The sequence below is a fragment of the Cydia amplana genome, chromosome 25 (genome assembly GCF_948474715.1).
Source record: "Cydia amplana chromosome 25, ilCydAmpl1.1, whole genome shotgun sequence".
Taxonomy (NCBI): domain Eukaryota; kingdom Metazoa; phylum Arthropoda; class Insecta; order Lepidoptera; family Tortricidae; genus Cydia; species Cydia amplana.
This window is the reverse complement of record NC_086093.1, coordinates 8,516,049-8,529,808: the sequence shown is the minus strand read 5'-3', so window position 1 is coordinate 8,529,808 and position 13,760 is coordinate 8,516,049. Positions and strand designations below refer to the sequence as shown.

At 40.4% G+C, this 13,760-nt stretch overlaps 1 protein-coding gene across 3 annotated transcripts; it reads left to right on the top strand.

Moving 5' to 3' along the window:
- Positions 1-1,795: 1,795 nt before the first annotated feature.
- LOC134659657 (uncharacterized) lies at positions 1,796-9,804 on the top strand. 3 transcript variants are annotated; one of them, XR_010097827.1, is made up of 5 exons: positions 1,796-1,893; positions 2,067-2,184; positions 4,991-5,064; positions 8,985-9,058; positions 9,780-9,798. XR_010097827.1 is itself a non-coding variant. In XM_063515332.1 (5 exons), the coding sequence occupies exons 1-4, from the start codon at positions 7,127-7,129 to the stop codon at positions 9,010-9,012; spliced, it is 315 nt and encodes a 104-aa protein (XP_063371402.1). In that variant the 5' UTR covers positions 7,057-7,126; the 3' UTR covers positions 9,013-9,058; positions 9,780-9,804. The 3 variants fall into 3 exon arrangements, 2 of the variants coding, with proteins under 2 accessions (XP_063371403.1, XP_063371402.1); XM_063515332.1 differs by lacking the exons at positions 1,796-1,893; positions 2,067-2,184; positions 4,991-5,064 and adding exons at positions 7,057-7,189; positions 7,609-7,710; positions 8,145-8,266 and having other exon boundaries at positions 9,780-9,804; XM_063515333.1 differs by lacking the exons at positions 8,985-9,058; positions 9,780-9,798 and adding an exon at positions 6,036-6,122.
- Positions 9,805-13,760: the final 3,956 nt, after the last annotated feature.

Below are 13,760 nucleotides of genomic sequence, written 5' to 3'. Positions count from 1 at the left end.
TCATACTATTAACTGTCATTTCAGTCTACCGAATTAAAAAATAGACTTTAGAAGGGTGCAGTTCAAACATTTGTATTTGATTCTCTTGACTTTGCGAAGTCTACAGGACAGACGGTGTAAAAATTCAATGATCTTTAAGATCACTACACCTTATATAACAAACTCCCCCGCCGCGTCTGTTTGTCTGTATGTTCGAAATAAACTCAAAAACGATTGAACGGATATTCATACGGTTTTCACCTATTAATAGAGTGAGGATTCTTTAAAAGTTGTTTTTCACCTCAGCAGCTCGAAAAAGGCTACTTTGCTACTTAAAAACAGTGAGCAAAATAGCATTTTGCTCACCGAGTGAGACAAAATGACATTCAAGTGACCTTAATATTCAAATGTCATTTCAACATGCAGGGTCTAATACAAGTTCGCAATACTTGGATTGTATTATCTCTGTCCCTTTCACGTCGTTAGCAAAAAGAAAGAGACAAAAAAAGTTCAAATGACATTCAACGGTATATTGACGGTTTATAATAGACCCGCGAAAAACGTCAGAACGCATCGTTCCAAAACACTTATTCATTTATTATATTATTTATATTATATTATTAACACTAATTCTTAATAATTAATTAATGAAAATAAGTTTCAAATTTGATAAAAACTGATAAAACACTATATTTTACGTAATTTATTGTACGATTAAAATAATGAACTCAAAAAATACACAGTATATCACGTAAAATAAATAATCATACTTTTAAGAATCTCTACAATAGTTTACAAATACTAAGTATCCGCAATTCGGATCGTATTATCATGCCGCGATCAGAAAGGGATTAGAAATAACAGATTTCCATACACTTACGTCAAAATCAATATGGATTGACAGCTATCTCAATCCCTTTCTAATCGCGATTCAGTAATATCTTACCGAGGGCATGGCATGAGTGGTGGGGATAACTGACAGAACGGGATAGTCTTATGTATCTGTCACTAGGAGTAGCGGAGAAAGCGCTATTATTGTTTGTCTTTGTCATTTTTTTTTTACAAAAAAAAAAGTTGCCGATTCAAATGTCAATCAATGTCGTTGTTTTCATATATTACCTATTTTACTGAAATTTACTACGTTTTGTTTTTGTGTTTGATTGTGTTAATTAAACTTAATTGTTAGTATATCTTAAGAAAACATGACTGAATAGGTAAGTGATGAACAAGGATTACATTTTTAGGGTTGTCTAATATGTTCTCACTGCTGAGGTGAAAAGTTTTGTGAACTACACGAGATCAAAGTTATTTACATCTCGTGCGCTTTTGAATCCCTTACTACACTCAAGATTCTAAATTAGATTCACTCGCTACGCTCGTGAATCTACTATAGAATCTTTCGCTTGCACGGGACTCAAAATAAGCACTCGAAGAAACATCAAACTTTGATCTCTTGTTGTACAAATAACTATAGACGACAACGGTTTCACTCACTTAAATTTTTAGTCGCTATTGGCGTTTGGCGACATGTGTCGGGCGCTCAGTGCACGAAGTGCAGCCGCCGCGAGCACTCGAGCCTGAAGAAGGACCCCCGACGGACCCGAAACATGTCGCCAATAGGTGCCAATAGCGACTAAAAATTTAAGTGAGTGAAACCGTTGTCGTCTAAGCAGTTTTAAATATGTCTCACGAAAGTTTAATTTCGATGATTGTTTTGTATAAAATCAAAAATGTTAAGGTTTTGCGTAACCCGTGCTAAGCCGGCGGGTCGATAGTAATTAATAACCCTAAATACTATGTTTAAATTTTTAGTCAGAAGAGCAACTGAGAAAGATGGGGAACGCAGCAACGGACGCGTGCAGTGACGAGAACAAGGAGTGCTTTAGACTCTGCCAGTTCAAGAGTTTCGGACTTGTAAGTTAAACTATTATATTTTGCATTTCTCGTACTTTGAAAGTGGGTTGTTTATCTATAAAGTGGGCACAAAGTGATACGTTTCTGCTCTAGGGCGTTTTACTTTCCGAGTGCGTTTTCTTAATTTGTTTATCATAGGATCTATATATTATATTCATGGCTTAATTCTACAGTTGGATAAAGACGGCCGCTACGTGGAGAGTGAAGCACTGAAGGCGTTGACTCTGATGGTCTACGACAGACTTCTAAACCAAGAACAAGTTAACAACATCGCTAAAATCTGCAACTCCGGTAAGTATAGGATAAGATAAGATAAAAAATCATTTATTTCACGAACAACAATTAATCGAGCTCGAAAACAATACAAAAGTTAATCACGGTTCATATCCCGGTTGGTATATGTGAAACTAACCGTGAATCTTTTATTGAAACTGTGAATTTCTACAGGTTTAGCAGTGCTAATAGAGTCTGTGCGGAAAGAGAAGAGTCGTGGAATGTATTGGGCCCCATACATTGATTGACTAGCACGTTATTATTACGCGGATTAGCAAAGTAATATATATTATTATTTAAAATGAAAATGCATAAATGTTGACATGTTGATTTGTTATCAGTCTGATGAGTGATGACGACTCCAAGTCGTTGGGGTGCTGGTTAACAATGTTTTTGTTAATTTCGTAAACAAATACTTTGACCTCCGATAACCAGAGGTCTAGTATGTCGGATAAGTTCAGCTATTTAATCGTTTTTGCGTAACTGCTTCTCCATGCCCCGCCTGATTTATATTATACACTTCGAACAGCGCCCTCATGGCTCTTCCCAGAGCACATCCGCAACTTTGACCAAACTTTGCGAAATGGTCTGGAAATCATCCTCAACGTCAGCTTGAATGATTCCCAGTGGTCTCAATCTTCGCTGCCCATCCGATATGGTGGTCTCGGGATCCGTCGAGCGCACGATGTCGGACTAGTGGCATTCATAGCCTCCGCTCACGCTTCCATGGATCTTGTCACTCGAATCTTACCAGTAAACGGTGGCAGTGTCCGAATTCCTTTTTTGGAAGAAGCCTTTTATGAGTGGAGGGCTAGGTGCCCAAATGACGCGAGGCCCGAAAATCTGAAGCTCCAAAGATCCTGGGACGACATTCTTAGCAAGAAAACATACGATGACTTACTCGAAGCGGCTGTAAATGTCGATGTGGCGCGTTTGAAAGCAGTGGCATCGCCTGAACCCGGAGCATGGCTGCACGCGCTACCATCACCATACTTGGGCACACTCCTTGATACTGACTCCCTTCGCATAGGTGTGGCACTGCGACTGGGCTGTACTGTTTGCGAACCCCACCAGTGTGTGTGCGGGGCTGCAGTCCAACCAAACGGTCACCACGGACTGAGCTGCGTTCGTTGCGCCGGTAGGTTCTCCAGACACCAGTGTATTAACGAAATTATTCGTCGTGCACTGGTGTCTGCGAATGTGCCCTGTGTCTTAGAGCCCCAAGGCTTAAGCAGGACCGACGGAAAAAGACCAGACGGTCTGACGCTGGTCCCATGGGAGCGAGGACGCAGCCTCATTTGGGACGCGACGTGCGTAAGCACATTTATTTGCCCCTTCCCATCTCAGCTACACGGTGCACAAAGCTGGAGCTGCTGCCGAAAACGCCGCCAAACTGAAACGGGTTAAATACTCAAATCTGGAGCCGACCTTCGATTTTGTACCAGTAGCCATAGAAACCAGCGGGCCTTGGTGTGCTGATGCTAAAAAATTCATAAGAAAGTTAGGTCAACGCCTGCGAGAGAAAAGCGGCGACCCCAGGTCCGGCGCATTTTTAATCCAGCGTATCTCGCTAGCGGTACAAAAAGGGAACGCCAGCAGCGTACTAGGTACATTCAGCCGGGTACCTATGGCCTAAATGCATACAATACCCTTAATTTTTATATTTACCTAAGTATATTAAGTTTGTAAATTTCTGTACCTAATAAATGAATTTACTTTTGCCTAATAACTAAGTTGTTGTAAATACGTAAATAGGTAATTTAAATAAATAAATAAATATATAAATATCAGGGGACATCTTACACAGATCAACCTAGCCCCAAACTAAGCAAACCTTGTACTATGGGTGCTAGGCGACGATATACATACTTATATAGATAAATACATACTTATATACATAGAAAATACCCATGACTCAGGAACAAATATCTGTGCTCATCACACAAATAAATGCCCTTACCGGGATTCGAACCCAGGACCGCGGCTTCACAGGCAGGGTCACTACCCACTAGGCCAGACCGGTCGTCACGTATATTTACCTAAGTATATTAAGTTTGTAAATTTCTGTACCTAATAAATGAATTTACTTTTGCCTAACGACTAAGTTGTTGTAAATACGTAAATAGGTAATTTAAATACGTTCTATAATAACATTTTTGAATGATTCACGGTTAGTTTCACTAGACATAAATCGACCGGGATATGAACCTTGATTACCTTTTGTATTGTTTTCGAGCTCCCGATATTTCGACGCAGTTACATGCATCTTCTTTACGGGTAACTGAAGATGGCGGGTGGGTGTCAAAGGTTGTGTAAGGTGGGTGTCTGGAGCTCGAAAGCAATACAAAAGGTAATCACGGTCCATATCCCGGTCGATTTATGACTAAAGTGTCATTCTATGTATAGAACTTGCTTACTATGTAAACCAAAGTCACTAGTAAATTTCATATTTTTTGACAGTTTCAAGTTTCAATAGAAGTTCCATAGAATGACACTTTACGTTTGTTATATACGCAATCTCATAGCCAACGTGCCAATCGATCGAAACGTAATTGTCACCGTCGCACTTATGGAAGAGTGATAGAGAGACACAAAGCGTTTCGTGGTCGAAGCGATATCGATTGTCAGCTTGGCTAGGCCGCCTGATCGTTTATAAGTTTCTGACTGTAAGGTGTCATTCTATGGAACTTGCTAACTATGTAAACAAACCGCCATATTAAAATTGTCTCTGAATGTCAATTTACTAGTAACTTTTGTTTACATACCTAGTTAATAGCAAGTTCCATAGAATGACACTTTATATGTGTTGTTGTGTTGTTTGCAGTGAACGAGCACATGAAGCCGGGATGCGAGCGCGGCGACCAGGTGTTCCAGTGCATCGATGACGAAAGATTCAAGGTTCGAATTTACGTTTACAGACCGTAGCCCTACCACTTATCAGTGTCAAACTGACGTATTCGACTCTTTCGCTCGCATATACAGGTTGTTTCCTGTCCAGGAGGAGGCTTCAACTGTATGCTGTAGGTACTCCTCAAACTGACCACATTTGTTCAGCAATTTTTAAAAATAACTTATGTTTTGATTTTTATTACACTTTAAAGTGATTCTAAGCCGCAATATATTGCAAATATTGTTATGTTTACAGCGTGACAAGCAACGTCAACGCAATATTTATTTTGTGTAAAAAAGAGGTCTAAAGGATTAATAATTTTTAAAACTTGTTTAACAAAAGTTTTATAGTTTGAGGAGTATAACATAATTATGTTTTAATTATTTGCTCGTGTTACAGGCAACACCTGTATATGTACAGTACAAAGTGTCATTCTATGGAACTTGCTGACTATGTAAACAAAAGTCACTAGTAAATTCATAATTCAGAGCCAATTTCAATATGGCGGTTTGTTTACATACTTAGTTAGCAAGTTCCATAGAATGACACTTTTATTATATATATATGGGGACTAGCCAAGATGAGAATCGTAGCACGTGGAATTGTATCGGGATGACAGGTACCTATACATATATATATATATATATATATATATCTATATATATATATATATATATATATATATATACAATTCTGCTTTTTGTTTGGCGTTTCTCGATGTACTTCCGTCATTTTGGCTAGACCCCCTGCAGTATTGTGGCCATAAATCGTGTCGACCGCGACATAGTATAAAAGCGCTCATTGGCTCAAGACTGTCGGTTCTAAGTTCTAATCGAAATTTCGTTATCTTCCTCTCTATCCCTCGAATATGCAAAAGTGACAGAGAGGCAGACAACGAAAATTCGATTTTCGACGCACTCTGTATGTCATCTGTTTCATTTAACAGTGGAGACAACAATACCGCTATTTTCTGTTTCAGATCACTGGTAAACATCTTTAAATTCGGGCCAATGGAGCGAACACACGTTAATGGAAGAGCGTTGGTCAATTTATAATTATTATTAATATCAGTTCAATAACTTCAGTACCTAATATGATAAATAATAACCAACTGTTGAGCACCCGTTTTATGATTATGACGAGTACCTACTTAGGGACCTAAAATTTCACAAAAAGGTTGTCAAGCAATGCTTTTTTTAATATTATTACAAATAATGTGATGTTATATTTATTTCAAATCGAGTTTGTTTATATGTTCCATTTTGTATAACGTGTAAATTAGCTTTATAAATAAATGACTTATGACTTAATGTTTTTTTTTATACCACATCGGTATATTTTTTATACAACAAACATACGGGCCGCCTGATGGTAAGCAGTCACCAGAGCCTATGGACGCCTGCGACTCCAGAGGTGTTCCATGCGCGTTGCCGACCTTTTAAAAACCTGTACACTCCTTTTTTGAAGAACCCACATACATAGTTAGCAAGTTCTATTGAATGACACTTTACGGAGCGTTAACGTTTGGCACGTTGGCTACGCGGCCTGGGGCCTTACCATTTATTTTTCACCACACCAACTGGTAAAGGCTCTCGTGATTGTTCAAAAACTGATAGCAAAGTTGCATTTTATTCACATGTGAGGCAAAGTAATCAAATGCAAAATTTTAGTTGTTTTCTTATGTTTGCTGGTAGAATTGACTTTTAAATGATGATTTTGAACGACAGTATCGTCAGGTGACAAGCAAAAGTTACTAATTACTATAAAATATTTAAACAAAAATCAACTTTCTTTTCGTACTAATATGGTTCACTATGGCTATGAACTTGTGGTGGTACTTAGTGACTTTTGCTGTCACCTGACGTTATATTCCACGACTCTTCTCTTTCCGAATAGACTCTAATAAAGATAAGTAGGTAACAAAGGTTATGACACTTATGACCCTAAAAAATATAGCGAAGATAAGGCAAAGGATACCTAAGGCGCAGAAAGATAATAGGGGTCCGCAGTCCGCGCGACCCGCACTAGTTATTTGAAAGTCGAAGTGAAGACATTTGGTGGCATTTCAAAATGGCGTACCTACTTTTCGTGGTTATCGCAGCTGTGCTGGCGACCGCCTTTGCTGATCTACCTGTAAGTAGGTACTTACATCGACATATGGAAAATATCGACATGTCTGTTATCGATGTGTTCTTATAACGTTCTACAAGATGTTTATTACATTTTATAAGAAGATAGCTATCGCGAAATACACAACACGTTCATATCTTCTTTAGGTACAGGTACATATCAAATATTACAATTTTACAATCACTAATAGTATGAAACAAAGTCGCTTCCCGCTGTCTGTCTGTCCCTAATATGTATGCTTAGATCTTTAAAACTACGCAACGGATTATGATGCGGGTTTTTTTTTATAGATAGAGTGATTCAAGAGGAAGGTTAATGTATAATTTGTTAACCCGTGCGAAGCCGGGGCGGGTCGCTAGTACTATATAGTATATACTACAGATAATTCAGATGATGGCTTTAATTTTATGTTTAAATTTTAGACACATGAAGAACTGAGAACGATGCTCAAAACAGCGAGAGAGGCGTGCAAAAATGAGACTACAGATTGCCAAGTCTTCTGCCAGATCACACACTTCGGAATGGTAAGTTATTTTTATATTTTGGGTGAGAATTTAAAGTGTCATGAGTCATACTAACTTTAATAGTTACCCATACAATACACCTATACCATTTGCGCAAAAACTCATTGACCCAACCCGTACATCCATTTACCCAAATACCCATTCACCCAATACGCCCACACACTATAGCCGTACCGAATTACCCAATTTACCATATCCATAACAATTTAGACCGTTTTTGATTACACTCCGCACTTTGAAGTCGTGTTTCAATTTATCGCCACTCGTTGCGAATTACCTTTTCGCACGTGTATTGTACAACGTTTTACAGTACATAAACATAATATGGCCCTATTTCCGATACAGGCGTGTATTGTGCTAATTACCGCACTAGGGCGGTAAAATAGCACCATATGTATATGTATATACTGTAAAAATGTTTTTTAACTCTGCAGTTGGACAAAGATGGCCGCTACGTGGAGAGCGAAGCAGTTAAGGCAATGTCAATCATGGTCCATGAAGGCATACTTAATCTAGAACAAGTTAACAAGATCGCAAAAACGTGCAACTCCGGTAAGTGTAAGGCCTGAGTTGGGCGTGCAGCGGGGCGGGGCGTGCGGCGTGCATGTTAAACAAATGCAAGCGTATAGTTGCGGCCTTAGTGCACGCTGCTCAAATCACTTGTGAACCCGACGCCACGCTGCACGCCCCGCCGAACGCTCCGCTTCGAGCGTCCACTCAGGCCTTGTTACACTAATAGCGTTCTTTCACATTGTCCGATAGATCCAATATCGGAGATCGGATACGACCACAAAGAAGTAAATTTTTAAAGAGTGCGTTTTTATATTTATATCATAGAGAAATAAGCAAGTACCTATAGTGCTCACTGCTTATATCAGTTTTGTTACCAAACGTCTATCATTTTCGTAGTCGACATCTAGCGTTAAGTAGCGGATTTATCAGTACCGCTACTCGACGATAAGCAAGAGAGCCCCCTATTTATTGGCGCGAAACGAAATGTAAATGTCAAGCTTAAGTTTCTAATTTACGCTACAAGATGTCAGAACCTACAACGCGCGAGGTAGCGCGAAGTAACTGTAGGGGGCAGCACCTGGTACGTAAGTTGACATGTAAAATACTTCTATTTTATCAATAAATGTTTGATCGATAAGCTACGTACTTGAAGTGTCAATGTCAAGTTTAAGTTTCCGATTTAGGCCACTAGATGGCAGATCCTCCAATGCGCATGGTCCGTATAAGTTTCTGACTGTGTGTTGTTGTTGTTTGGTTTTCAGTGAACGAGAATATAAAGACAGGATGTGAGCGCGGTCCGCAGGTGTACCGGTGCATTGATGACGAAAGATTCAAGGTTCGAATATACGTTACTTCTTATTACCGTAGAGATTACTAAGTACAGAAGACTCACTCTCTAACAAAACGCGTCTGTTACGATCAGCACAGCACATATGGCCGCTAGGTGGCGACAGCGCCACGCGCGGCTTATGGCTTTCCCCAAAATTGGGGCGGAACGGATGTACTTTTAGCTACCTGTAGCAAAGCGACGAAATCGCGGATTGAGCCGCGCCTGCCGCTACTTAACATTCTAGATGTCACGAGTGTCGTTAACATTGCCGACCCCTAACTTCGGTAATAAGCATAGAGCAGCGGTTCTCAATCATTTTTTTTGACGGAACCCTTTTGGAACGCGGAACACACTTAGAGTATGGCTGGCATAGAGAAACAATAACGGTCAAATGTGGATGATAATTTGATAGTATAATATGTTGTTTGTTTATCGCTGACTGTATTACTTTTCTTTCAACAGACAACTAATACTCATCGAGATAATTCTAACAAAACTAAACATAATAAGGTCGCATTAAACAATATCTTAGAGTTCCTATGGCCACCTCCTGTGACCATCAGCAGATCAGCTTTCAGATTGTCATCCAACTTAGTCTGTGCGGAAAGAGAAGAGTCGTGGAATGTATGGGGCCCGATACATTCCACGACTCTTCTCTTTCCGAACAGACTCTAGAGAATGTTAACTACTGACAGACTGAGACAACAACACCAATTTTATGTTTCAGATCACCGGCAAACGTCATTAAATTCAGTGAATAAAGTGAACGAGAACGAATGGAAGATCTTAATTTGTCTAATTACCTGTCATTATTAAATTTTATATTATCTATTCAGTAAAACCTGTAAAACACCATATATATAATGAAAGGAAATAAAATTTGAGTACTGGAGTTTTTTCGAGTGTCTTTTATTAGTTATTTACGATACAAGTGCGAAAATTCAAAAATAAATCGTATGGCATATGTAGACATGTCACTATTACATTACATATAAAAACAAAAGTTATAGCTAGAATTATGCCCTCTTCCACAGGCCATGTAGACGATTTTAAGATCATGTCAGAAGAAGTCATCGCATACAGTCAGCAGCAATAGTTGCTAAGCGGGCGAGGTGTTCAAAATAATCTTGACGCGACTTTATTGTTAAGAGAATAAGAGCGCGTCAAGGTAATTATGAACACCTCGCCCGCTTAGCAACTTCTGCTGCTGACTGTACCTGGGAAGGGCAAAATTCCCAGCTAGCAAACTATTCAAACTAAGTCGTATAAGCTTCACTCTTTCGACTGTTTAGTCGAAAGAAAGACCCATCGTTACCAAAAAGCCGTATAAAAGCAACACTCTCGACTGTCTAGCTATTTTGTACTACGAGGTAGTCTTTTTATTTCAAATAAGAGCTTATATCTGCCACAGCCAGTGCATACACAGCCCCTTGTGCAGCACCTTGACGGTGTTGTTGGGTTGCCGGCAGCGGAACAGGCACTCGTTGCGGTAGGTCTTCTGATCGGTGGAGCAGACTGGCAGGTAGACGCGCGGACACTGCTCGCACAGGTCGGCCTGGCATGTTGGCAGGTCCACCTGGCTCAGTCGGGGTACGATGTTTTTTGAAACTGTGGAGAGAATCGGTTTAATGCGAAATTATTTTCGTTTATTTCAATATTTAGTTAGGCCCGAGATACAATTGTAAATTGTGGCCTGGCCACAGAATAAATAATAGTACTAGGTACAGAAGACTCACTCTCTAATAAAACCCGTCTGTTACGATCAGCACAGATATGGCCGCTAGGTGGCGACAGCGCCACGCGCGGCTTATGGCTTTCCCCAAAATTGGGGTGGAACGGATGTACAGGATGTTTTAGCAGGTGTGTCTCACTCCGCGATTTCGTCGCTTTGCTACAGGTAGCTAAAAGTACATCCGTTCGGCCCCAATTTTGGGGAAAGCCATAAGCCGTGCGTGGCGCTGTCGCCACCTAGCGGCCATATCTGTGCTGATCGTAACAGACGCGTTTTGTTAGAGAGTGAGTCTTCTGTACTTAGTACTATTAATACTATTATTTATTCTGTGCTTTTAGCTACCTGTAGCAAAGCGACGAAATCGCGGATTGTGCCACGCCTGGCCTGGCGCGGATGTCTTGTTTGGCTGGGTGGCAATGAATGTGTTAAAATGTTCTTCAAAATAACAAAACTTACTGAATTGTACGTTCCCATAACGAAGAGGTGGACAGTCTAAGAATATTTTAGACTGCATTTTGATTCTTTTATCCGCGGCGGTGCCGGCGGTAGCAAAGGCGATGTAGTTTATCAAACTAGTGCGATTGTCTCGGTGCTCGATTAGTACCCTGTTGCCACTGTCAGCGCCAATCGCCTCGAAGGACAGGTAACGTCCTTGACTTCCTGAATGTCAAAATAAATATACTACGTGTAAACTCCTTATAACGTCTCTCGATACACAGCACTCGATTTAACGTTTCACTCCCTATAACGTCGACATTTTTGCCTCTAGTTGGTTTACTTTAATATTAATTTCCCTCTATTTAACGAATTGTCTCCTCGCTGATGGGACATAATAACAGCAAGAAATAGTTGATTGACCCAAATGTTAGACAAATACGTTGTTGTTACCTCAAATGAGCCTAATGTTAGACAGAGACGTTGTTGTTACCCCAAATGAGCCTAATGTTAGACAAAGACGTTGTTGTTACCCCAAATGAGCATAATGTTAGACAAAAACGTTGTTGTTACCCCAAATGAGCCTAATGTTAGACAAAGACGTTGTTGTTACCCCAAATGAGCCTAATGTTAGCCAAATACGTTGTTGTTACCCCAAATGAGCCTAATGACAAAGAATCTGGACTCCTGCCACGGCAGCCGCCAGGGCCGCCTCTGGGGAAACGTGATGTTCCTCTGCACCACGCCTGTGTCATCTCCAGCTTTGATCCTGAGTAGCGAAAAGACCTGACCACGGCCATCTTCTATTCTCGGGTTCCACACTCCAAGATCTGAACATATCAGGGGTCAAATTATTATTCATTAACAAAACAGAGATTAAATAACAAAATAAATCATAAATCTAGTCCTAAATTAGCCTGAGCCATTGTTCCCAGGACACTGGCCGCGTTCCCCCTCTGCACAGTCAGGCTGAGTTTTTGTGCAAAAAATGCGCCAGCTGTTCTGCCGCCAGAGTGCAGCACTAGCCTCCCATCGTAAACCATAGAGTAAACGGTTTTTTGACTATTTTCACAGACAATAAAATATGACATTTGATACATCAAGGCGGTTTATTTACAAAGGGCCTCCCGGGAAACGCGAAATCGAAACTCAGCTATCTGCTCCTCGAATATGCAAGAGTGATAGAGAGGTTAGATAACAAAATTTCGACTCTCAGGTTTGCGGTAGACCCTTAGATTGTGACTTATTTTGGGAGTGGCCCCCTACGCAGAATTTTGAGTAATATTCCCTAATAATAAAAAAACGAAACACTCACTTACTGAATTCATAATATTGCCCCGCATTTTCGAGCCGACGCGGGCGTTGTGACAGCAGGATGAACAACCTGTAGGGATTAGGGATACATTAACAATACCATGAATCTAGTATAACTGGATTGGGCATGAGTGGTGGGGATAACTGACAGAACGGGATAGTCTTTTGTATCTTTCAGTAGGAGTAGCAGCGAAAGCGCTATTATTGTTTGTCCTTGTCACAGTCACAGATTATTAAATAGTTATCACAGTCTCACATCTTGTTTTATTCCCCACCGTAAATTGACCACCGTGATTGGTCGAATTCATTTGTTGCCCACCATAACAAATAAATTCGACCAATAATAGCGGCGCAATGCGACGCTATTGATTGGTCGAATTTATGTGTTTTGTCCCTCACAGAGGCACGCGTAGACCAATTACTTATATAGGATGCTACCTTCTATGAACAATACATATATTAAAGCAAGCATCAAAGAGTATTTGTAAGTATATTGCAAGGATGCAGACTTATTTGATAGGTTAGTTAAATCTTTTATGATATATAGCAAGTAGTACTATGCCTTATGGGAAACGGTCGAAGTTTTAAGTTTTAAGGTTCCGTCACACAGGCGCGTTTTCCGGGCGTATATGTAAAAGCGGCGCGCCCCGCTCACGCGCCGCCCGCAAAACGCGCTTGTGTGACGGAGCCTTTAGTTGGCGTTCGATAGTCATAATGGAAAAGGACCTTGCCGACCTTGGTGACCCAGTTACGGCATAGAGAAAAAAATACATAGATTGCTCACTCCATACATCAGTTATGGTACCAAAAGACTATTAATTTCAGAGTCTACACCTAGCATGCATCGAGTAGCGGAACTATCAGTACTACTACTTGACAATAGATGTAGCAGTACTGATAATTCCGCTACTCGATTCTAGATGTAGACGCTGAAATTAATAGTCTTTTTGGGGGTACCAAAACCCGGCGTGTCTCACTCCGCGATTTCGTCGCTTTGCTACAGGTAGCTAAAAGTACATCCGTTCGGCCCCAATTTTGGGGAAAGCCATAAGCCGCGCGTGGCGCTGTCGCCACCTAGCGGCCATATCTGTGCTGATCGTAACAGACGCGTTTTGTTAGAGAGTGAGTTCTGTACTTAGTACTATTATTTATTCTGTGCCAAAACTGAGAATGGAGTGAGCACTCTTATATCTTACTATATTTCTCTATGGTTACGGTCATAACCGA